The sequence below is a fragment of the Corvus kubaryi genome, unplaced genomic scaffold (genome assembly GCF_017639235.1).
Source record: "Corvus kubaryi isolate FWS band 111438036 unplaced genomic scaffold, C.kubaryi_AGA036_p1.0 64962, whole genome shotgun sequence".
Lineage (NCBI taxonomy): Eukaryota > Metazoa > Chordata > Aves > Passeriformes > Corvidae > Corvus > Corvus kubaryi.
Genome location: NW_024581645.1, coordinates 17609 through 43090, shown reverse-complemented (window position 1 = coordinate 43090; position 25482 = coordinate 17609). Strand labels below are relative to the sequence as shown.

At 40.2% G+C, this 25482-nt stretch overlaps 1 protein-coding gene across 10 annotated transcripts; it reads right to left on the bottom strand.

Annotated features, from left to right (window-relative positions):
• Positions 1 to 1098: 1098 nt before the first annotated feature.
• Positions 1099 to 25412, bottom strand: LOC121672785 (M-phase phosphoprotein 9-like). Of its 10 annotated transcripts, none has more exons than XM_042045643.1 (24): positions 25237 to 25411; positions 22673 to 22805; positions 22296 to 22431; positions 21021 to 21110; positions 17610 to 18112; positions 17236 to 17359; positions 16491 to 16575; positions 15174 to 15280; positions 14635 to 14760; positions 13401 to 13837; positions 12676 to 12834; positions 11651 to 11738; positions 10615 to 10830; positions 9714 to 9761; positions 9285 to 9349; positions 8747 to 8848; positions 7058 to 7195; positions 6184 to 6359; positions 5298 to 5462; positions 4860 to 4980; positions 4439 to 4542; positions 3412 to 3617; positions 2974 to 3042; positions 1099 to 2085 (listed from the first exon to the last, which is right to left on the bottom strand). In XM_042045643.1, the coding sequence occupies exons 2-24, from the start codon at positions 22777 to 22779 to the stop codon at positions 1984 to 1986; spliced, it is 3474 nt and encodes a 1157-aa protein (XP_041901577.1). In that variant the 5' UTR covers positions 22780 to 22805; positions 25237 to 25411; the 3' UTR covers positions 1099 to 1983. The 10 variants fall into 10 exon arrangements, with proteins under 10 accessions (XP_041901577.1, XP_041901576.1, XP_041901570.1 ...); XM_042045642.1 differs by having other exon boundaries at positions 22281 to 22428; XM_042045636.1 differs by having other exon boundaries at positions 22281 to 22431; positions 25237 to 25410.
• Between the last annotated feature and the right edge of the window lie 70 nt (positions 25413 to 25482).

Below are 25482 nucleotides of genomic sequence, written 5' to 3'. Positions count from 1 at the left end.
TTTTCAGGAGCACTGAGCATTCAGGCCTCCCACTGATTTAATCTGGAACTGCAGAGCCTCTGCCCCTCTGATGAATCAGGCCAAAGGCACCACGCTGAACAGGTCACAGTTATTTGAGAAGGTTGGCCTAGAAGTTTACTAAAAGCAACACTTTCCCCCCCCCCGCCCCGAACCTTCAGTGTTATAATAGAACAGAAATAGCCTAAAGAGCTCCAACAGATGGAGGAGGACTTTTGATTAAAAAATAAATTCTGACTCACAATTCAGGTTTTGGGATGTAATAAAAAGGAGTCCATGAATATGAATAGTGCTGGAAAGAATGGAGTGGAGATGAAGGGAGGTTAGAAGGAGAGGCAGTGAAAGAGCTGAGCTGATTTACCTACTTGCCTCTAATGTCTGTCAGGAAAATTCTTTGGTTTTGCTGTAGCACTGATGAAAGAAAACAAGACCATTACTGGACTCATGAAATTTTCCTGTAATGGATTCCTTGGAAAAATCCCGCTGGCTGACTGGTATTTCTGAAGAATGCTTTAAAACTGTGCCTGTTAATAACAAAATAGTGGGAAAACTGCACATGAATAGAGCTAGGCAGGGAAGGGATTCTATTTCCTCGCCCTTAACCCCTTGTAAGTAAAAATTACCAGTGAGAACATGGAATGCCATCAGAATTGTACATCTCTTTGTGGAGACTGGAAATACATTGGAGCAAGTCCTCTCCAAGCATTCAGACCCAATTTCTGCATTTTAGAGTAAAGGGGAAAATGAGTAACTACTATCCTTGACTTCTGCCTGGCTCTGATCTTGCACTGGAAGTACCCACAGGGCAGAAGGGGTTGGAAAAACGACAACATTTTTGAAAAGACCGTGCATGGGTAGGACAGTTCTTCATCAAATATCTTAAACCACAGCACTCTAATTTTAGAATCAGACCTTCTCAGGCTTCCTTTATGACAGCTATTCTGGCCCTATAATCACATCACTGGTGGCTAAACATCTTGAACAAGGACAGAATTTGAAACACACAATATGATTAAAACCTACATTATCGCTGATGTAATATCCCAGAGCCTATTATTGTACTTGGGCAGGAGGACAGAATCTAATTAAACATTTATTAAATATTAAAATACAAACCAAAGTATCAATGTTGGACAGTAATGCAACAATATGTCAACTGGCAAATATGTATTCTTCACCAAGAAAAATCCGTTTATGTTCACAAATACATGAAATGTACACGAACAGAACACTGGCACGAAACCCAGTCTGGCACATGGAACCAGTAACTTCAGGTAAGGAGTTCCAGTCCTGGAGTGTCAGCTGGAGTCGAGTTGTTCACTGGGAGACAACGGAGGCTGCTGTCAGGTGAATCCTGGTGCTCACAGTATCAAAACACCCCTCACTGTGACTGCTGGGAGACATCAGATGAATCGGAGCAGGATTTTCCTGCCCCAGCCAGCCATAGTGCAAGTACTGCTCACAGTTCTGTCACAATGAAAAACATCCATTAAAGGTTTAAATTAAAAGGATTTACCACAGAACGGCAGTTCTCTTCAACACAGGTAAGTCATGTTGCTTTTTGTATTAAAAGTCCAAAATCTCCTCTTGGCTAATATTTACATCACACCATAAATATTTATAAAATGGTGGAGGAAAACCAAGTGCAAAAGGGTAACACTATCATTTTCTGAAAACAAGCTGCCTTTTAGTTTCTTATTATAAATTGAATAACACTATTTAAAAATAATTAATATTTCTAAAAATATTACAATACAGGATAAACATTGATTTCTCAGGTGTAACAAAAATGTTTAAAATAGAGGTGGCTGTTTGAAGTACAAAATATTGCTGTTTGTAAAGGGTAACATGGTTGAAAAACTACTTTTCAGGGTTTATAAAAATACAAAACAATTTGCATTTACTGAGTGCATCCTTATATATTAGTGCAAAAAAAACCGTATATTTGCAGTCAAGAGAGAATTGTCAAAGATTCGCAGAGGTTCTTAAAACATGAAATCTTTTCAGAGTCATTCGTATTAACCCCAAATCTCTATTAATTCTTTCCAAACGATCTTCCAGGGCTTCCTAAAAGAAGAGTTAAAAGAATAAAAAAGCATTAATAATAAATCATAAAAGCCAATGATCCTTCTAAAATTAGGAAACTGCTATCATTCCTATATTCCTGGTATCCTTTTTGAGGCCTTGGGAGCATTCTGTTATCACCCAAAAACCAGAGCCAGACCTACAAACCTGTCATGTTATTTTTATGTATTTGTTGGCTTTTTTATCATGTGACTTATGAAACTCCATGAGAGAAATCTGCCAAGAATTAGGACTGATAATTAGGGAGGCACATTTAGGAAACAGCTGATCACTGCAGCGAGTGGCAGTATTGATTTACTGGAATGCACTTTTAATTTCAAATTGCTAAATTGGTAACACGCCCTGGGATTACAATTTAGGAAATGCTGAAGTTGAAGGCTTTGTGGAGAGCTCTAAAAGACAACTTTCAGACACTTGTTTTTATTAAGAGTCTGCAGAGTTTTCCACAGAAAGCACTTCCCTGTATTCCACCTAAACTACTTATCTTCTTACTTTCTTCTTTATACTTTCAAGGAGACAAAACCCAACCAAACAAAAACTAAACTTTTCAATTTCTCCTACAGCACAACATCCTCTCTGCAGCTTCAGGGATCGATTTCATAGCCACTGCATTTTGTTAATGCATTGCCTTTATCTACCTCTCAATGTTAGTACCAGAACAGACTCTTCTTGCAGTAATTTGGCAATGTGCATCCCATGTACAAAAAATAAAAGATATAAACAATATAAAACCATAACATAAAAATCAAAAATGATATAATAATCCCCACAGTAATCACACTTACTACCCAGAGGATCCTTTTTCTACATTATGTATTCTCAAACTGGGGAAGAACAAAAGAGAACAGTAGTACAGAGAAGCTTTTTCACCTGATTTAGTCTCGCTTGCAAGGTCATTCTTCCACCAGAACAAGGGATTCGGCTCAGTGCAGCCTCAATCTAATAACAGAAAACACTTCAGCTGTAAATTAGTTTCAAGAACCAATATGAGCCTTCCTAACTCCTCTTACAGAAAGAGAGGTGAGGTGTATGAATTACAGATACATGGAGAATTTTGTTCTTTAACACCATAATACTGTGCTAACCCCCACCCACACCGTGTTTGTGTTACAGTGACTTTCCTTTAATGAATTCAGGGACAGGGAAGGACTGCAAGTAGAGCAGGGAAGGATAATGGCACATTCCTGATGTGACACTGAAGTTGTGCATGAATTTCAGCCATGCATTGCATGGATAAATGGCTCCATCCCTCACATCTCATACAACAATTATGATTTCTCACAACTTGAAAACAAAAATAATCTTTGCCTGTTGCTTTTCGTGAGTCAGCTCATCAAAAAGCCTCTCTGTTTCAGCCAGAGTTGTAATCCTTGCTGTGTATTTGAAGTCTTCTTCACAAGGTGATTGCACTGCCTCGTATCTCTGGCTCCTCTCGTCCCAAGCTGCCGCTTTCTTCATTCCATTACTGACGGATTCGGCACAGGAGCTGTGTCTGACACCTGAGTGCTGCCTTCCTGTCAACAGAACAGGAATCTTTTTATTTGTTTTGTTATTATCTGGGAAATTGTTACACAGGACAGAAAAAGAAGCTAATGACAGCACAAGCAGCGTGGTTTTGGCAGTGCACGAACCGAGGAGAGGGACAAGCAAAGCCTCAGTCACTTGCCTTAAACGGCTTCCCGAAAGAATGCAAAACATTTGTATGGGTCATCTTTCAAGTGATCTTTGAAACACAGCATATTTTTTGGTTAACAAACAGATTCCTGTGTTGTACTAATTAGGAATTACTTTTACTGGTACATTTCTAAATATCACCAAGCTGACTGGTTGTCATGCAAACACCAGTCTAAATAAGAGCATCAATAAAACCGAAAAGCAGAACATTGTGACAAGGAGTACAAAAGTGAGAAAAGATCAGTCATTTCAAAAAATCTGAAACAACTGGTTTTATTACAGTTACTCTTTGCTGTCTGTAATGCAATGTTTAGCAAGAGAATTTTATTAGTATGACTCAGTATGTACATCTTAATATAGACCCCACTAAGATATGCAGTGTACAACTGAGTTAAGCACAGGGAAATATATTGCCCTTCTTTCTCAATTTAATTATTTCTCTTGTTCTGCTGTGTTTGTGCACACACACATATACATAAAGATGAAATACTGTAGGAACAGGATTTCTCTGTCTACAGGAATAAGCCAAGATTTAGAGGATTTTTAAAAGCTGGACTTCACAGAGTAAAGAGTCAGCTTTCCAGTCAAGCAGCTGCTAGCACTGTGGAAAGAATCGTGGTACAAAAATAAAGAACGGTTTCCCTCCACTTTGACAGATTACCTTCTACATCATCTAGTGAGTGAAACTGGAGCCTTTTCCTTGGATTATTGTGCTGTAAAGTAGAAGTAGGACCAGTTTCCAGGTCATCTAGAAGTATATCAAATCTACAGAGCAGGAAGCACACAGCAATTACTGGTTAGAAATCATGTATCACGCAATACATTATTTTCTACTTTTACACCTTTTGGTTGAATAAACAATTTTTTTTTAGAAGAAGCCTGTAAGTCTTCTAAATCCTGTTCAATCATTCTAGATTTTCCTTGCCAGATTTTAAAAAGTACAGCTTAGCTTTATATTCAGAAATCTTCACAACTCATTTTTGAGGACATTTAATGAACAAGAAACAGCAGCATTAAGCCTATATAAAAATCCTGCTTCTCTAGTAATGATCAGAACACAGCTGTATTCACCAGACTCGTACCTTGTCACTGTGTTTTCATTTCTGCTAAGCAAATGGCTAAATCCAGGAGAGAGGTTTTCTTTTGGAGATCGTTTTGGGCTGTATGTCACAGACACTGGTGCCAACATTATCTCTCTTCTTGCTGCAAAAGACAAAGTATGTTTATCTACCTTAAACTCCCCAGTGCAGTACCTCCCACTCATGTGCTTACAGCTTAAAAGAATGCTCCTCAAAGCTGTCTACATGTTTAACTAAATTAGATGAGAAGAGCTTCACAACATGGAAAAATGAAAATAAACTCAGAACTCTCACATAGTCTGTGATTACAGACATGGTTTTTTTCAGACTGTCGGAACAATGCAGAAATCCTGTCTCTATCTTTCCATCTTCTAGAGCAGCCTTTCATGATTTGATTCTACTGTTTGAGTAACACAAAGCAGAGCTGAGAAAAGCACTGACTGGGAGTGTTGGATTTCCTGTTTGCAGGAGGAAGGGACGATGACCTCTGGCCACAGGGGGAGCTGAACCGCTTGGGTCTGTGCTGGTCTTTCCCTTTCTCTGGAGATCGGTTTGCAACCAAAGAAGGTTCTACAAACCCAACAGTCTGACGTCGAGTTGATGGTTCTAATTAAAAGAAAAGAAGTTGTTATATTAATCAATTATTTTCAACACAAGAACTCACAAATATTCCCCCGAACTCAGCTTTTTCTCCCTCACATCAATGTATTTGTGCTGTTTAGCTCAAGTCTCTCTTCCTACTCCTGGATCAGACAGTTTAACTCATGAAAAAGGATCTCTGCAGTGTGTGAGGGAGAAATGATGCTGAGTAATACTGCTTAATAGAGAAACAGTAGAAATCAGGCCAAAAGTGTCTTTTGGGAAAGGCTGGAGGACCTGCCTGAGGCTCAGAATATAAGCTTTTAAGAAAGACTCAATGTTTTCTCTGAATCAGTGTTGTTACAACAGCTCAGTGCACTCCCACTTCCTTAATACCATTCCCATATACCACCACGGAAACTAAAATGGATGTACAGCAGCCAGAGCTTTGTTAGGACTCCATTAACATGTTTATAAAGACTGAGATATTCTTAGAAAAGGGGACATTAACTAGTCTCCAGCTTGAGACCTAACAACAACCTCTGCATTCCCCCTATTCTAAACAAATCACTTAGATATCTAACTTCGAATTTTCTTAGGAGAACCCCAAAAATTTGCATGCTAAAACTGTTTTTATTCCATCACTGAAGCCTGATGGACTTGAATGCTGAGAATACCAGAGCCAGAAGACATGCAAACAAAGAAAAGCCAGTAAAGACATGTTCAGGAATACAAAAATAAGAGTTACTAGCTGGTGCATCTTCTTTTTCTGTCTGTGTACCCCAATCTTTAAATACTTTTCCTTCTTCAAGTTCTTTAAAGGCTTTTATAATTGGTGCTTCTGACATCTCATTTTCTTTCTTTTCTATTGTGTTTGTTGAAGAATCTTCTTGTGAGGAGTCTTTTTCAGGAGGAGAATGATGCCTTAAAGAATGTGAAGTGGTGGAAGGAAAAAAAAGAAGATCAAGTTTTGTATTTTGGGTATTACATATACCCAAACATGAACAGAATAAACAAAAACATTAAGACATTTAGTTTAAGATTTTCAGTAAGGATGCTTTTAATTTCAGCCAAGAACCCCAGAGGGTTGTGTTAGAGTCAATTCAGGAATCTAAAGTTGAACAGTGCGAGTTTAATTTGGCGGCTCAACCTGTTCTCAGAACTAACTACGTCCTGACAAGGCTTTAGAAACTTCTAAATAAGAAGACAAACTCCCAAGTTACACCTGAAGCCTCCCACTGGTGGAAAGCAGAAGCCAAGTGCCACAGCTCACACTCAGTACAAGAGAGCACAAGGTGCCCAAACCCAGAGCAGGTTTGGACACAAACACCGAGAGCAGCACAAGAGGCAGGGCAGGATTTCTGCTCCTTCACAGAATGTGCTGAAGGCTGCTCCTGTTTGTGTCACAGCAGGTGAGGGAATGAAGATTTTAAGGAATTTTAAGGAATTTTATAGCACCTACAGCATTGCCAAATTTTTTGAGAACTCTATTTAACAGGTACAAAATCTAGAAACATGAATCCAGTCAATTCTGGATAAAATTTTTTTAAGTGTTCCACTTTATTACTTTTTAGAAGTGTTCCACTTTCCATCATGGTGGGCACTGAAGGAAACCAACTCACCTGGGAGGAATATAGGTTTCTTCCAACCTGTTGTCTTTGGGGCTTTCCTGGCCCTCCAAAGGCTGCCCAGTGAAAATGGAATATTCAGCTCCTGGTATCAACCACTTTCTCCTGCTGACATCAGGAGTTCCCAACTTGCTGTGGGAATAAAAAGCTTCAAAATTATGAAAAGCTTTGGAGTTTGGGTTTTTTTGTTTGTTTCTGCTTTGTTTTTTAAGAAAAACCCATAATTTATTCCAGTAAACAGAAACAAATATACAATAAACTTGTAAATACTGTGGGAAGAATAACTGGTTTTTAAAACATGCTTGTAAAGTAAAAATAAAATATTTGGGAAAAAAATCGTATGTTGAGGTTTCAGTCTAAATCACACAATATGCTCAGAATGCAGAGCTCCACAAAGATCTTCCTGTAATTTAATGCTGCTTACTCAGCCCAAGGTTTGGGTTGCAAGTAGATCTCAACTAATTAAATGAAAACATTTGGTGGAGATTACTGCAGTAGTTCAGAGCATCTGATCTCAGCTTTCCTTTGGACAACAATTATTAGAAAAATAAAAAAGAAAAAACAAGAAAAAACCAGCACTGATGACCTGAGAGTGATAAATATTAACTAACAAGCATCAATTAGTATATTATTATCTTGAACTATCAAAAGAAAAATGTGATTTCTATACACAGGAAAGAAGATAATTAGGAGAAAAGGATCTTGTTTACCCAAGCCATGACCTGTAGGCACTATTCTGTAAATCTGTCCTGCTGGGCATTCAATTGGAATGAGGCTTTCCTTGAGCCTCTGAGATCAGTTAGAGACAGATTAACTTCTAAATCCATATTGGCTCTTGGGTCCCCCTCCCTGATGAACATGGTCTGCCATGTCCAGGTCTTCCTTTTTCTGTTCATTGTTGAGGGGTCTGGTTCATAAATATTAAAAGAGCTTTAAGCAGAAATCTGTCCCTCTAATATTTTAATACATAAATTATTTCCATCTTTGTAATCATCAATATTTAAATCTCCCCAAAGTACTCCTGTTCAATACATCCAAATGGACATCCCCAAATCACATGAATTGTCATTTTGGGCTCCACAGCATCAGTGCTGAGATGGGAAAGACACTGAACAAGCCATAACTGAGTAATAAAAACCAAAGGGGGAAAAAGCTTTCCAGGCCTTTAAAACATAAAAAAGTCCCTCAAACAACAAACAAATAAAACCAGAGCACAGATCAACTTGAATTTCTTTAACATAAATTCCCAATTCAAACCAGAGTATTCATTCTAACTGAACTTCCACTCTACTCTCAGGATACCTGTACAGACTATACTTAGAACCATACCAAGCAGGAATCAGCCTTCCACACCAATGACACACAAAGAAAACCTCCAATGTCTAATCAGACTATGAGATTGTATTCCCAAGATCTTTGTGGAGTACAGGAATTCAGCTGAGCAGTTGGGACCTAGCAAACACTCATTTGGGAAGGGAAGGGACAGTCTGCCAAGTCAGAGATACATTATCCACAGTATTTATTTGGGTTTAATAATTTCTTGGCACATCAAATCTCTGGATTACATCACATGTGTTTAATCCATTTTAGCCCATGGAGTGACCTCATCTTGATCCATTTTTAGCCAAACATGTTAAAAGCTGTTCCAAAACACATTGTTTTCATGTTTGAATATTCACTTACTTGGCACAAGAGGTTCTTACACGACTTTCACTTATATGGCGAAGTTTCAGTGTATTTTCATGTTCCACCTGCTTGAGCTGAGCTTCAAGCTTTAAAATTGTCCTAAAAAAGATGCATTATGAGATGATTTAAATGGCATAAAAGAAACATCATATTTCTTAAGAGTTTGCTCATTTTTATTCAGATATTCTGGATGAAGCAGGAGAACAAGAGCAATTGCTGTGTTTCTGTCTATGTATCTCTGTTTGTCTAAATATGGATATAAATATGTATTTGAATTTGAAGTTAAATAAATCACGTAATCTGGCCAGCAAGACAGGACCAGGAAATACTGCTGTGGAGGCAGAGGGAGTAGAAAAAAATGCATATCCTAAATTAATGAGATTTTTAGTCTGTACAAGCAACATAAAGCAACATGAAATTCTTCATAAAATGTAATTAAAATTGCAAGATCTACAACCCTCACACTCTAGGAGAAGTTGTTTAGGCCACAGGTTGTATTTCATATTGTTAAAACAATAATAAGTTTCACAGTTACCTTTTCAAATCAGAAATCTCCGTGTTTGCATCAAGCAATTTGTTTTCAGTTGTATTTAACGTATCCTATAAGGACACAAAGAAAAATGTAAAAAACCCAGAAACTACAGAAGTGCATTAAATAAAGCCCAAGTAACTCCACATCAGTCTTGAAAACAAATACATTAAATACATCTTCCTATTCAAAGGGTCCATTAATTTCTTTGGCTTTGACTTTGCAGTATTTTTGCTGTCTGTGACTGGAAAATAATAGATTCCCGTTTCCTTCCTTTTGCCTCCAGGACTCTGAACAAGGAAGTTATCAGTACAGATAAATACGGATCTTTCTCTTTGAGCTTTTTCAAAATATTTAAGTTAATTCAGCTAATTCCGTGGCACATTATCACAAAGTTTGCATGTTTGGGTTTTTAATTAACCAGTGTGTGCCTACCTTTACTCTTTCATGTTCTTTTCCAAGGGATTCGTATTCTCCTAAAAGCTAAAACAAAACAAAAGAACACACAAACCCACAGTGAGACCACAGCCAATTAACAGTTTTGTTGGCTGCTGTAAAATCATCTCAACAGCTTGTCTAACACATGCAGAAGCATTACAGGGGATACAAAATGTACTTTAATAGTATTTGTTAAGCTCTTCTTATCATCTTTTAATTGGAACAAAAAGTTATAGACAGGACAAGAGGAGACAGCTACTTAAAGAATGTATTTCTAATTTTCAAATTATTTGTCTCTAAAGAAACGGAATGAATGAACCAGTAACATTCCTCAGTGACTTTAAAAGTGACTTTGTCTTTTGAAATTTCAATTGTAAAAAAGAAGTTAAAGCACGAAGTAGCTTTTCCAGCCAATACCCACTCTGCCAATCCATTTAAGCATTCCATAAAGCTTTTCCTGAAGAATCAGAGGAACAACTCCTTTGATTCAGTCTAAAATCATACACAATGAACAGTTTCAGCAAGTTGGGATGAGGTATGAAAAGTTTAGTCCATCTGCAACAAGCTTAAGAGAGGAAAATGACTTTCCAAAATAACTTCATGTAATATCTTCAAAAATAAAATTAACTAAGAGCACTTAGAGTAATAAAATTCCTGAGACAGACTTTTGCAAGGGTTACCACGTCGAGTGCACACCTGCTGCCTTCAATAATTGGTTTTAAATATCCTTTAGGTCCATAGTGCCCCCCAACACCCAGCCTAGTAAGGAGTCAGCTGAGTCATTTCTGTTTCCTTAGTTGAGCATTACGACTTTCCAGTGGTAAACTCAGAGTATTTTTCACACCCAGGACTTGCTGTCGTGCCCCTGCCAACACCATCGTCCATTTTTCTTACTCACATTTTGAAACATTTTGTTTTCTTCCTGGAGCCTTGTGTTTTTATTGTCAGATAACTTGTAAGCCTTCTCAAAAGCCTCCTCCAGCTCCTTAAGCCTCGATTTCAGGCGGCTGATGGTGTTGTCCTTCTCCTTGTGGGCTGCGCGCGTTTCCTCGAGCCGCTCCTGCAGGACTTTGGAAGTGTTACTGATGGCACAGAAACGCTCCCTCCAATCTGCCTGGAGGACAGAAAACATTCTTTAGAACTTTAAAACATTCTTATTCCCTGGCAGATTGTTTATTTCAGTTCAAAGAATAATCTAAAGTCATCTGCACAGAAAGCAAGGGTAGACCTGTATATAAACTATACAAGATTTTTGCTCATTTCTTTGACTTAGAAAGAATGAAAATAAAGACTAAACCCTCCAAAAATGCATGAATTTTATAGGATTTAAAATATCTAGAGGTGAGGCCTCCAGTCCATCTGACTGACTTACTTTCCAGTATAGAAAAATGTCTAAAGAAGGTCAAATTAGTCTCTGCAGGTGTCTAACTTTGATGACGAAGTGTCCAACTTTCATGACAGTGTCATTTTGACTAATAAATGCAGCTATGCATTAATTTATGCACAAGCAAACAGGTCTGGCCTAGCTAGAAAAGCTGCAAATACACCCAGAGAGAGTACTTTTGCCCCAGCATAGGTGAGATTTCTTCTATCACAGCTCTAATAAGAAAATAATTAAAACAAAATAAATAAAGAAAATTTAAAGAGAAAGGTGATAAACACATTACAGTATTTCACTCTTAGAGACTTTGTTTGATCCCTGCTAACATGGAAAAAAGTTCATGAGCAAAAGTCATGATGATTCAAGTAGGGAATCCTAAGAAACTCAGACAGGAAAGTCACTATGTAACATGGGTTGATGTTATACATTAAGGGAAAGGTTGAAATGCTAAAAATAAAGAAAGTATGGAAACACTGATCAGCTTATTAATGAAAAAGTTCATTCTTTAACCCTTTTACTTAAAAAGCAACTTGAATTAAGAACATACACTTACCACTTGCTTTTCTAGCACATTATTCTTATTTTCGAGGGCTTTTATGCGAGCACTTGCTTCATTCAGAGCTGCATCTAACTGGTCACACCTATTTATAACACACAGATTAAACCAATCTCTTGAAATCTTCAAATAATAAATCTACATTCTACAGCCTTTTTTCCTCCCCCAAGCATCCCCACGAATTTTGGTGCCCAGCCTGTGATCTCTTCCCACGATCTTCAGCCACTGCAGTGTCTCTGCTCAGAAAAGCTGTGGTGCCCTGGGGGGTGAGCAGGAAACTGGGAACACACCAATTCTGTGAAGTATTCAGCTGTCTAAATTTGCAGTATGTATTTTGACTGGCAGTAATTCTACAGAAATCACATTAATATTCTCTGTATAGCAAACATCCAAGCTGTAGCTAATGGAATACACAGCAGGGGCACACAGACTCCAGGGTAAAGCCACCAATGAATTCAGGACTGGTCCTGTGTCTCCTGTGGTTCTGACATGGAAGGTACAGAAGGGTGATGTTCACCAGCACGACAGGAGAGCACAATCTTTCAACACAGATCATTTCATTACAAATTGCTCAGGAGTACCTCTGCCTGCCAGCCATTCCTGAGGAAAGCTTGTACTGGCTCCAGCAAAATTCAGGTCAAACAAGAACTCTGGTCCAAACACCACATTTGCTGTCTAACAATAGTGAACTGATCATCACAGAAGCATGGAACAGTTTGAGTTGGAAGGGACTTTAAAGCTCATCCAGTTCCAACCCTTCTGCCATGGGCAGAGACATCTTCCACAAGAGGAGGCTGCTCAGGCCCCTGTCCAACCCCTTAACCAGAGATGGGGCAGCCACAACTTAGCAACTGCATTAAATAATGCAAAATTTATACTTAACAGGGAAATATTAGTATCACAGATGCATGAAATCTTCAGAATTGAAGAGCGACATAAACTTTTCAAGATACTCCAAACAAGGATACTCAGTCTTAAAAAGAGCACCACGTAAAGAGAAAGACAAGAAGGACAAAGAGCACCTGTCAGCAAGACTTTGATTGATTTTCTTCAGGTCCTCAGATGAAGCAGTTCTATGGCTTGACTCCAGCTGCTGTTTTAAGCTCTGTATCTCAGAGTCATAGTAAGCTCGCAGATCAGCGATGTGTCGAGCGTGTTTTTCCCTCAGGTTCTGCCTAATCCTATTTTCAATATAAGAATTTTTAAAAATTCTAGCCATCCACATGACCATACACTGCTGGATTCATTGGCACATAACGAACTCAGCATATAAATGTCTCTTACAAAACTCTACTTGCATTCAAGCTAAAGCAAAAACAGCTTTGTCATCTAAGGCAGAGAGATATTATGATTATTATACACAAATAATATATACAAACACAATACAAAGCTTTACTTTTTTACAAGCCCTCATACATGGAATTTATGCCCTGCTTTTTCCATGTGTAAATCATGGGAGCTTCAACAGCAAATGGAGGATATTTATTTTTCCTAAGTGCATTAATTCTGTGCTTCTCCCACCATTTGATGCCAAAGAGGAAAGCATAACCCCCCCAGAACTTTGAAATTCTCTGCCTAAATGAACTCCCTCACACAGCCTTTGAGGGAAGGATGTATTTTTATTTTTATGTCTAAAGAGACATGACCAAGAGAACTCACATATTTTGTTTGGTTTACTACTGTTGTTTCATTTCTTTCATGAAAGTACCAGCTCTGTGACTTGCAAAAAAAAGAAAAAATTACTTACTTTGACATTACCACAGGATCTTCAACAGATGCCACTGAAAGGCTGTAATCTGGCAAACTGTTGTCAGCACACTGAGTAACAGAAGATGGAGTTAGAGTCAGTGTTTCTTCCTCCTCAGTGTTGACTAAATTATCCTTGTCAGCATCCCTGTATGCCACTGGGAAGGGAGAGCTGGCCCTGTTTTCAGTTTGGAAGGGGTGATTTCTCCACAGGTCCAAGCGCACAGCTCTGCTGCTGGCAGGGTGTGTTGGAGAATCATCTAACTGAGATGAATTACTTGTCTGTGAGAAAGAGTCTGTGTCACAATGACTTAGAAATCCGGGCTCTGCCATAGAGTCTGGAGAAAAGGGAGTAGAGTCTTCAGGAATATTGAAAAAACAGCGTCCCTGGTTCTGCTGACCTGGTTTCATATGCAGGGTTGGGTCCAACGTCAAGATCTAGGAAATAAGTTACAATGCTAAAAAAGTTGTGATTTAACTCCATTTACAAGAACAAAATTTATCTAAAGGCATCAGTAAACCATATAACATACTGCAGGTACTATACTGAATATTATTAAAATCATTTGGTAGTGACAAATAAAATGAAGGCACCTGTAACACTGAAATGACAATACACATTCCCAACAATCGCAACTTAAGTTTCTAAGTTTCCATTAATAAAGGACATACCCAACATCTGCAGCTTCCTAGAAAACCTCTGAAATTTCAGTTATGCAAACTGAAGGACTAAGATGTCTGTTTCTGTGTTGAAACAATAACTTTGCAGGGTTACAAAAGCACTTCATCAATTATCTAAATGATACAGTCACACAGCAGCCATCATTTCTGGGTTATGTACAGGACTGAGACCTGTATAAAAAACCAGATACGATAAAGAATCATTTCCACAACCTGTGCCTGCTCTGTTTCACGGGTGGAATGAACTTGTCTTGTGGGAAGCACTAGGAAAACCCTGCTCCTGCCACTGCAGTTCCACGTGCAGCTCACCAGCTGCAGCCTCAGCAGCAGCACATCCGTCCCTGCGGCATCCTCAAGGTTGTGCAGCAAAGGTGCTTCTCTGCCCAGGCTGTTCTTAGAGGTTCTTTCAAGCTGGATCCTTTCCCAAGCTTCATCCCTCAGCTGCTAAAACTGCTGTTCCAGCCTAACACTGGAGGTGGCAGCAGGGGCCAAGCCATGTGAAACCAGCCCAACATATCCTCAAGAGAGATGCGAAGTAAAGAAATCAGTGTTACCTCTGGTGGGTGACTTGACTGGGAGGAAGGCATAAAACTCTGGTCTGGCATCTGCTTGTTTTCCCTTTGTCTTTTATGATAAATATCCTTCAGTGATGACAACTTCCTTTCATCAGCAGAAGACAACTTCAACAGGCAAAATCGCTGCATTACTTTTTCTGAACACAATCCTCCACTCTCAACAGAGATAAGCAAGTTCAGGGGTGAGTTTAGCTAATAAAGCAGTTCAGAACAGGCAGCTTTATTCAATGCACCCAGCTTAAAAAAGGGTCTTTAACAAGGCACATACACCTTTAACATATTAGTCACTTTTCATCTCCTATACACATTTCCTTTAGAATGACAAAAGAAGGTCAGTAAATTCCAAGTGAGGTTAGTGGGGTACAGGAATAATGAAGAGCCAGGGTATGAGAGACTGAGATAGCAAAAGAGTTCTCACAGAGAATGTAACTTCTGGAGGGCTGGTTCTTTCCATCACAGGCAAAAAGCAAAGATGACAAGAAACTATATGACAACTTTTAAACATGTACAAAGTTTACCTGAACTGGTGATACTTTTGTGGAGAAAACATCAGGACACTCACTTCTGAAATTCTCTGGTAAAGTGTGATACATCTCCTTTTCATCTAACTTCCAGTATGAAAGTCCTGATAAGAAAAAAAGACCAAAATAAAATTAAAATTACAAATTTCAAGCTCACAGCTATAGAACAAGAATCCAAAATCCATTAGTAAAATGTTATTTTGTCATTAACAAGAATGCTGTATTAGTTATTTGCATCCACTGCTTAAGGATGTCATTAGAGTATTTGTTACCAGGCCAGGAGTTACAAGAATCTCAGTGCAAAGCACAGGCAACATAATCAGTCTCACATCACACAGCACCAGCAACAAAAGCTATAAATCAGTTAAAACACACAGATTTGGTGTTCAAGGGGCAAATCCTCATTTACCGCCAACTTGTATTTCTAATGATTCCAGTATAGCACTTAAAACTGGTACCACCCAAGGAATAATCCCAGATGCTACAAACTCTTCAATGTGTGCAGCACTCTGTAGCATGCAAAAAGACAAACTACCAGGACTAAGAAGGATGGCACAAGAGGAACAGACACAGCCTCAATCCCACTTCAATTTCTTATATGTGTCCCTCTCTCAGTGGCTTGTGAAGAAGCAATAATTATACACAGTTTGCAGGGCTGCATCTCTGTGCCCCTGTTTGTTACTGAAATGAATCCACCCTGTTATGATCAAAATATGTGAATTAGTTTTCTGGCTTTGATAAAAAAACCACAAAAACCAACACTCCCAAACCCGTGCAAACCCACCAACAACCACCCCTCATATACACCCCCAGAACAACAGAGCCAAACCTTAACAAAACACAAAAAAAGCAACCCTCCCCCCAAAATTAAAGAATCACCACGTTACACACTGCATTATTTTGTTCTTGTCACGCAATTATTGCATCATGTCCTTGGCTTACAGGAATTCTGCCTCTATTACCATGAACTCCTGTAATTACCACACCATTGATGCTAATATTTGATACCCTACCATGACAGTAACAGTAATTCCATTATGAAACAGTTTTATACACCAGGTTCAGCTTTGAAATGCTGAGAAATTTGGAAAAAAAAACCCAACTGCTGCATGTCCTACATCTGCCAGCAGCGATACACAGGAGGTGCCATCAGTTTGAAAACAGGAGCAAGAAGCAGAATTAATGCCACAGCAAAGCTTGTCAGTGCTTAAATCCTCCTCACTTCCCTGAAATTATTGGAGATGCATTCCAGTAAGAGTTTTAAAAATGAGAATTCAAAAGAAAGGAAATCTAGGTACAAGAAATTAACTATACCTGAAGCTTCTGACACTACAGAATTCGGACTTTCCTTTGGTTGATTGAGGTAAAAAGGTGGCAAAGCAGCATCAGTAAGGTTTGTCTAAAATTTCAATGGAAAAACAAATTCAGAAGGAAAATCACAAGGCAAGGGAAAAAAAAGCAAGGGTATAATTTTTAAAAATCGCATGTAAATGTTCTTAGTCTTTTTAAGCAAAGAGATTTAATACAATTATACAGCATGATCCAAACCTACAGAATTTATATTGAGGGTAATCATAGCCAAAAGTGGAACTAAGTTAAGGCACATAATTAAACTGGTATATCCTAAGATGTGCCTGTGCTTTTGTCCTGAGCAAAGTGGTTAATGCCTTAACACACAAAGAATCCCACGTGCCAGAAGAGGCATCACCAGCTGAAATCAAAGATCCTTCAAAAATTACAGGGCACAATAAATTACCATGACCTGAAGCCTCAGCTGAGAATGTGGTCATTATCTCTACAAGGAAAGAACATGTGCCACTTAGGGACGTGTTAAGACAAAAATTAGGCAATGAATAAAGTAAGATAAAATAGCTATGTGCCTAAATATGGAATGATCCAAGAAGTAAACTTTGCCCACATGAACTTTAAATATGTGAATGGGAGCCCAAATGCTTAAAATATGAAAGTATATGCTGAATGAGAACATGCTGTAACTCTGAAAAAATACCAGTTACAAGAATAGCATTAGAAAAACATAATGAAATAAAAAGAGACTTACGTTCTCTAGTGGTAATCTCTTCACTCTCTCATTTTCTTGCATAGAGTTCACACACTCTTCATCTGCAGTTACTCTTTTTGGTTGGGTTTGTTTCAACTTTTGTGCCCATGACGTTAGAGATTTACTAGATGGTAAGAAACACACACATACACCTTAAAGTATTTCCCCCAAACACATCTGCAACAGCTAAACACTTGAGATGCAGATCTGCATGATTCAGAAACATCAGGCTAAATAAATGTATTTATCTGCCAAGCAGCAGAACATCAAGAGGTTCCATTCAACTCAGACATGTTCCTGGTGACCCCCAGCTTTTACTGAATGGGAATTGTCTATAATAATAAATTAACACATTTGGGAAGCTTATCACTTACCTGGCTTTTTTCCCACGCTCATCTTCATCGGCTTTACATTCAAATTCAGCAGGAAAAACTAAAATGTCATTCCTTCCTGATGAACAGTTTTCCTCTGGCTTTTTTGCTAAAAGTTCTCTTTTATTCTGAGCTCTGCCCACAGCTGCATCACTCTGCAGCCCCGCTCCGTGGGCAGCGTGCTCCATGCAGTCTGTGCCCTGCTGCCTGGGCTGCCCAGGGCTCAGCTCGGCGGTGGACAGGGTGCCGTAGCCGCTGTTCATCGAGGCCTCGCTCCCCACACATTCCTGCTGCACATCAGAGGCCTCTGGCTGCGTCTCCCCTTCGTTGGATCTCAGCTGGCTGGCAATGCTCTCCTGCTCCTCAAACGCCTCCGAGCGCATCCCCATTGGGCTCGGGAGGGATGGAAAGGTGTCCGTGAGCTGGGCAGGCAAACCCCGGCTCCTGCTGGCGCCCCGAGTGCTGCTCTGCAACCTCACCAGCTGCTTTATCTCATCCTGAATCAGCTGCACAGAGGAAAAGGCACAATTCCCATGAGGTCCTGCCACAAATCACATTCCTATTTTGATGCATCTTCGATTCATGTTATTAGTGGGAGATTTAGAGTACTTATTCCATGTAACTCCAAGTTTTCATGTGCAGACATCTCATGCATAAAGTAGATAAATACATACAGTGCATAACAGTAAAATGTCCATGGGAACAATCCTTAATTCCATGCAGTGAATTACGAGTCTCAGTAGTCATTTATTCATGTAAAAAACATGCATGAATGTATTCACTAATTGCCCTCAGAACTATAGTTACCTACCAACCAGCTAAAGAAATACCAGCTATCCAGGTGTTTGCCTAAATTTAGGTCTGAAACACTTTTTCACTTGGATACACATTTTTAAAGATTGCAAGGATGCTTTAATGTAAGTATTAACCATTATTATGAGAATAGGAATAATGTACCTCTGCAAGATTATTTGCATAAAACTCGACTTTAAAAAACCCAATTTAGATATTAAGCTATCAGGTTCACATGGTACAAAGTTCTACCTTTTGATTGTTTTGGTGTCTGATGGAGTGGAGCAAACCTATAACTGGATCACCAGATTCAACAGGTCACTTACTCCTTTGTCTACAATGTCTGAAAAGACTTATTTCTGTATATCAGCTAAGTAATTTTAAGTTCTAAGTTTTACAGTTGTGCACTGGCAATACTGAAACAGCTCTGAGAAGTAACTCATGCTTTTGCCAAGGGCTGTGAAGAGATTTCACATTTGTGCCCGTGGCCAGCACCTCTGCAGAGTTCAATTGAGATTACTGAACTGCAGGAGCACACAACTCTTGCACGTGACAAGACAGAGCACAGAATTGTTTCCAAGAACGTATTTCAAACTAATTCCCTCAGGAAAGAAAGAAGAAAAAACTTGCAGTAATTTTGAGGACATGGAACTCATGTTTTTTCACAGAACTGTACATTACTCATATGTGAATAGCAACTGGAAAGCACAAATTGAACAAAAACGATTTATTCTCTTAAAGTAAGAAATAAAAAAGAAGACTTAACTTCAGAGGAACCTACATGTAATGCTAGTCAGGATCAAGCCTCAGATTTTTGATTAACTTGCCATAGAACTAACAACTGAATTCCAGCTCAGTCCTTCTATGCCAAAAATAACAAACAAAAAACTTGGGATTAAGTTTCCTTCCACTACAAAGTTTTGTGTTCTGCTATTGATTCAATCATGACTGCAGCAATTGTTTGTATTTTAATTCTGTGATCCAACTCTGTCAGGAAGGTAAGGAAGGGAGAACAGAAGGGAAAAAACAGAACTGGAGTGGGGGAAAGAAGATCAGATTCACTGCTGACATTTAATCTTTGTCATTAATACCCTGTGCAGGGAAAGTGAAAGGCTCCTATTCCAATTAAATTGCATTTTTACTTCTTTTTGCATAGTCACAAATAATTCCAAGAGATGAAAGAAAATGGGAAAAATAAGAAGTGCTTTCTACAAGTTTGGGATTGTAATTTTGTTTTTAAATTCTCTTTGATAAAGTCTGATCTTGGGATGATCCACAGCTAGTGACAGCTTCTCCCTGGCACACTTGTCTTCTGTTGCATAGATCACATAAGCCAAGGGCTGACCCCACTGATTCCAAAAGGAACTCAAGGTCTTTTGATCCCTATTTTCATATGGATGAAGATTTTTATAAGCACAATTGGTCCTGAAACCCAGCACAGAGGAAACCTGATCTCAGAATCATGTCAGTGCTGATGCAACATCTTGCTATTCTACCACAAATAGTAGATTATTACTGTTTTTGTGTCTTTTTATTACTCTCACTAGAATGTGTTTCAGTGTTTTCACTAGGTCACTGGCACACCAGTGTAAGTTTGGAATAGCTCCATTTATTTTCTTTAATGCATTCACACAAGTCAGTTACAGCTGTTGATTTTGTGTTTAGTGTGGCAATCCATGCAGTTAGTAAGTCCCTGCTGACACCACACCCTCAGCTCTTCCAGAGGTAGCCTTTCCTATTAAAAAAAGACAAAAACCAGCAAAGCCAACACAATGGATTAGTAAAGACTATGATCAGCAACAAGTGAATCAAACCACTACAGTAAGAGGAAGGAAATACAAGGGTAAGGAAACACTGGTGGGACGAAAAGAACAAGATGAGAGGGAGGGGGGGAAGTTGGGGAGGTGAGGCAGGAGAAACAGGAGATAGGATAAAAGGACAGTACCTCTTGTTAATTCAGTTCAGGAACTGTTGATTACTACTAGTGTGGAGGGCATCAGGAAAGGGAAGGGAAAAACAGCAACCAAAATGATGAGGATATTAAGCATTATATATTGATAGTATTACTGTCTGTTATAAATACATATACATTTCTTCTGTTCTAATGGATAAATGTAGTCCAGCAAAAATATGAACCTTCACATGGGTTATTTTTCATTCTTAGAAAGGAGACTGTTCAACTGAAGGTGAAAGAAGTGTTCAGCTATTACAGTGATGGCTTTCCTAGGCTATATACTGTCTGGATGCGGGGATGAGAGGTTGTATAATATTTTTAATCAAAAGAAAGCTATATTTTCTCAAAATTAGAAATTATATAGTCTAACAGTTAATAAAAACCACCTTGTACCTATAAAATCCCATTATCATGTGAACATTCTGAACCAAAAGTTTGTGAAAACGACACAACTGAAAACAAATAATCCACAAATCACTTCTGAAATGGTTCCTACCAGTTACTTTGTTAATTAGCCAAGGCTGTCTCAAATATGCATCCTTTAAACAGCACTCCAGTCATCCACTTCAATTAACTGCCTCTCTGCATTGTTTTGGAGGAATGTGGAGTTGGAGGGGGAGAAAAAAAACATTCAGCCTTATCTACCTCCATGAACAGCCATTACTTACTTGGATTTGATGGTGGAACTGCTCTTGCTGGGCAACTATTTGTTCCTGACATTGTTTTTCTACCAGTCTCAATAGCTGTAGCCACCTTGTCTGTTAAATCACAAAGTAAAACAATTAAAGCACAGCCATATTGCATCTCTTATCTTTTTCTCTGGCTACAAATAGTTTTGCAATCCTATACTTGGGTGTTGACACAACACAAAGTTGAATAACAGCATTGTGGTTGCCCACCCCACAGTACATCCAGCCCCCACCATGCCAATCAATGGAAACTAAAAGTAGGAACAGCTGCCAGCAAAGAACAGTGAAATTCTGGAAAGGTTGATTCCAGTTCCATTAATTACAGGCAAATCTAAAATTGAGAATTAAACACCCCTCTGTCCATTCTCTTCAGTAAGAAAGTCTTTCCCTCAGCAATCCAGCTGAAGGCCATGATGCATAATTACATAGTGGAAACTAAAAGATAACTTCAAAAAAATCAAATGTACAGCATTCCTGAAACATGGCAAAATCTGATGTTTAAAAACTATTTGATGCTAATGTTTATGGAGCCTGGTGCTTGAAGCACAGGACACGGGACACAGACATCAATATTCTGTTCCTGGAGGTGTTAAAGAGAACCCAAATTAAGCATCTGTCAACACACACTTGGATGGATCCCAGCCAGAAAGCTCAAACATTCTGCAGGAACAAGCCCATGGTATGGAAAACTGATGTTCCTTACGATGACTAAAAATAATGATAAAAATGTGAAATACAAAAGGACAAAAAATATTCAAAAGAGTGTTTGGGAGAATTAGTTCATTGAAACTACATCATTATTTTTGCGCTGGTTTAAATCTGGAAACAAACTAATCACCTACACATCTTTACAAATGGAAACAGAACCAGTTTCAGAAAAAAAACCTTCTAATTTCTAGGATAATTTCAGACCAGTTCAATGTGCTACAATTTTAATGGTTTAAATTCTTCAGTTCAAAAACCTGCTATCTTTAAGTATTGTAACTTTGGGAAAAAATATTCAGATCCATATTATAAAACACCAAGATACAAAGATAAAATATTGTAAAACACTAAGATAACATTGCAGTAAAATCCAGCAAGGTGATTAGTTCCCTTATTGTAAAAGGCTCTGTCCCATCATGAAGAATAAACACATGTGCAGGTCTTTCTCCTGAAGTAGCATTAGGTTCATCTTAAAAAAATGCAAAGCAAATACATGAATACCAGCTTTTTAAAATAAACCTTAACATCAAATACCTCACAGTTCCTCACAATTTCCGAGTCAGCGTGTCCAATGTTCTGGATATCTTGCATAAAGGAGGCAAGCAGCTCAACAGAATCAGGCTTTAATGAGGACCTGGTATTCCCTGAGTAACCAGAAACTCCATTGGGATTGGATGAAGGACTTCTGGTGAAACATGAGGAAAAATAATTATTTATTGTGTCAGGTGTGCAACACAGTGGCCAAAACAATACACTACATAGGCTAGACTGCCAGAAGAGAATTATACACTCAATTTACATTGGAACTCTCATCATGTTGAAATAAAAATTTCACCTTAATACAAATATTACTGTGAAGGCATGCTAACTAAGCAAAACCAAAAGAATAATAAAAACATTTGCTAGTGTTTCCTTCAGCACATTACCTGTTACAATTCAAATTACACACAGAGCTGTGGGTGTTTCTGCCATCAGAGTCTGCAGAAGACGAACGGGTTCCTTGTACAGAATTCACCACATCGCAGTTTTCCATATCTTAGTCCCAAGTATGACATCACCCTGAAAACAGATAGGAATAAGCATCACTCTCTTTCTTTAAAAGAACATTTGACTTTATTGTGTGAAGAAATAGAAATGGAATCGAAGAGACAGTTGTTTCAGCCAAACCACCCCAGCAAGTGCAAATATTCCAAAAACCAGGCTCCCTCCTTCCCCTGTGCTACCCCTGCAAACAGGAGCTGCTCAGTCAGCCTCGTGCCTGCTGGGCCTCCCACAAGCCAGAGAGGTTCCTAACTGTGCATCACACATCCAACACCGGGCTGTAAAGGAGGTCTGAATGCAAAACATCCCAGGTAACACCATGCTGTTTGTGTGGGACTGGTTGTTTTTTTAAAATCTGGGGCTCCGCAGACCATCTGCAAGGTGTGAGATCTCCTATTATCAATGTATTGAAATGTGACTGAGGATCTGAACCTTCACTGGAAGAAACACACTCGCCAAAAATAATAAAACTGAGACCAACTGAGTTAGACTGGGGTTGAGCAATTCTGCCACTTCTGTGGGTTAATATCTCGATTATTTTTTTCACAGATCACTTGTTTCATTGTTAATATGTAACATTGATTCAGAAAGCTTTGAAATTGTTTTGAGCTACATTTCTGACCAATTAATAAAACAACAACAAAAAAAAAAAGGAGTCAAACGGGAATCCCACAGTGGTTAAAACCAGCAGGTGGTTAACTGAAAGCATCATAAATAAATAAATACACAATACTTGGGCCATAGTTTTACAGCATTCAAAGCAGAGTGGCTGTAGAGAGACTAAAATATTCTTCCAGTTTGCATACTTTCACTAAGAAAACCCTTGAAGTACATTAATTATTCAGTTCCTACACAGGTCTTATTTCAGCATGTTCTACACCCTGGTGAATTCAGCCTGTGTTCTAACACTGAAGAAAAAACTTATGATCATTTCAGGGATGGAGAGCAAAAAGAGACATTAAGAAATATCATCTTGGTAGTCTGATAATGCCAAGAATAACTTCCTGCTGCCTTCAAGAAGCACAACACCTCCAAAGCACAACCATTCCTCTTTACAGTGCTTACAAAGAACTGCTGATGCGTTTTACAGATTCAAGCTTTTATTATTTGCAAGTACAAAGAGATGTACCTCTAACAGAAGTGTTAGAGATATTTTCACCAGAAGGAAACTAATGAACAACTGCCCTATTTTTCCCTGTTTTACTGGAGCCTGCTTGGCTTTAGCAGGAATGTTTTTCAGGTACTATCTCCTCTGGGTAGGGCTGAAAATGCCAGAATTGGAAGGAAGTTATCACAGACACACATTATCCCTCTGACAGAGCTTCTTGGATAAAGAAAAGAAGAAAACCACGGCTTTTTTCTTTTTCTAGTGGTCAGAAGTCAGCAAAACTGGGAGGTTATCAGGCCGCTAAGCTGACAGCTAAAGCCGAGGCTGGGAGTGTCACTGGAGCTGCTGGATGGGGGCTGCATCAGTCACCCCCGTCTCCCCAGGATGGAATCATGGGTGGCCTATCTCAGCAGCACAGCAATGGGTGGGACTTAGCTGTGACACAGGCTCGTTTCATAACCTCATTAGAAGTCTGTTCTCAGTAAAAAAAAAATATTAGTGAGCTGTAACTGTGCTGCGGGAGCACTGTCATCCATCGATCCCACAGCACAGCACGGTCCTTACACGGCCACGTCGCTGCAGAAAGGGGCACGGTTGCAAAAAAACAAGCTGCGAGGTGTTTTAACTCAAAAATATCGGCGCTGACTTCGATGCAAACGCCGGCGCCAGCGCAGACACACAGCCCGTGAGGTTCTGCATCGCTTCCTGAGCCAGACCCGATTCCTTCCGATCCCTCGCAGATCCCTAAGCGGTGACAGGGCACCTCGGTGCTCCCGCCGCCGCCAGGCCCCCATCTCCCCACGGACTTTGAGGGACCCGCAGAAAGCACAACGAGCCCCGCGGCTGCAGCGCTCCAGGGCGTCCTCAGGAGCCGCCCGGGCCCCAAGGGCTCAGCCCTCGCAGGGATCCCTCTCGCCACGTCTGCGCCCTCGGGGCCGCCTCCCGTCAGTCCGTGACCCCCTCCCCGGTTCCGTGTGTGTCCCGTCCGCTCACAAGTGCCCCGCTCCCTCCCGCTGTCCCCCGGGCCCCCTCACAAGTCACCCCTCACTCGGCGCGGCCCCTCCACGGTCCCGTCCCTTCACCAGCGCCCCCCCAGCGGCTCCGCCCCCCCGCCCCGCTCAGGCCAAGCCCCGCCCCCTCGCTCTCATTGGCCGGCCACCCCTCGCGCTCCGCGATGTTGACAGCGCCGCCGCCTCGGATTGGCTGCACCGCCCGCCACTCTGCGAGGAAAGGGGCGGCGCACCGGGGGCGGCCTCGCGGCTACGGAACCCGGCGCGGGGATCCGGCCAAGCGCAGCGGCGCTGCCCCCGCCGGTTGCCCGGGGGCCCGCTCGGTTCATACCCGCATCGCTGGGAACCCACGGCGCCCGGCAGCCGCCTTCTCCCGCGGCCTTGAGGCGACGAACAGGCGCGGCCCTGCGCCGCCCGCCGGGCGATTGGCGGCCGAGAGTTTCGAACGCGGGGACGGGGGTAGAGGGCGCTCCGCGCTGAGCCCGGCCCGCTGATTGGCCGCCTCGAGCGCGCGCCGGCCCGCGCCTCCCGCGCTGATTCGCTGCGCGGCAAAGCCCGCGCGCCGCCGCCAGGGGAT

Bases quoted from the DNA above. Each gene is read 5' to 3' on its own strand.
- LOC121672785 (XM_042045636.1), bottom strand. From the start codon at position 22,779: ATGGAAAACTGCGATGTGGTGAATTCTGTACAAGGAACCCGTTCGTCT. The intron at 21,111-22,280 runs GTATTTGATGTT...GTGATTTAACAG, and splicing joins AAATTGTGAGGAACTGTGAG to ACAAGGTGGCTACAGCTATT. The intron at 6,360-7,057 runs GTGAGTTGGTTT...ACATTCTTTAAG, and splicing joins GAAACCTATATTCCTCCCAG to GCATCATTCTCCTCCTGAAA.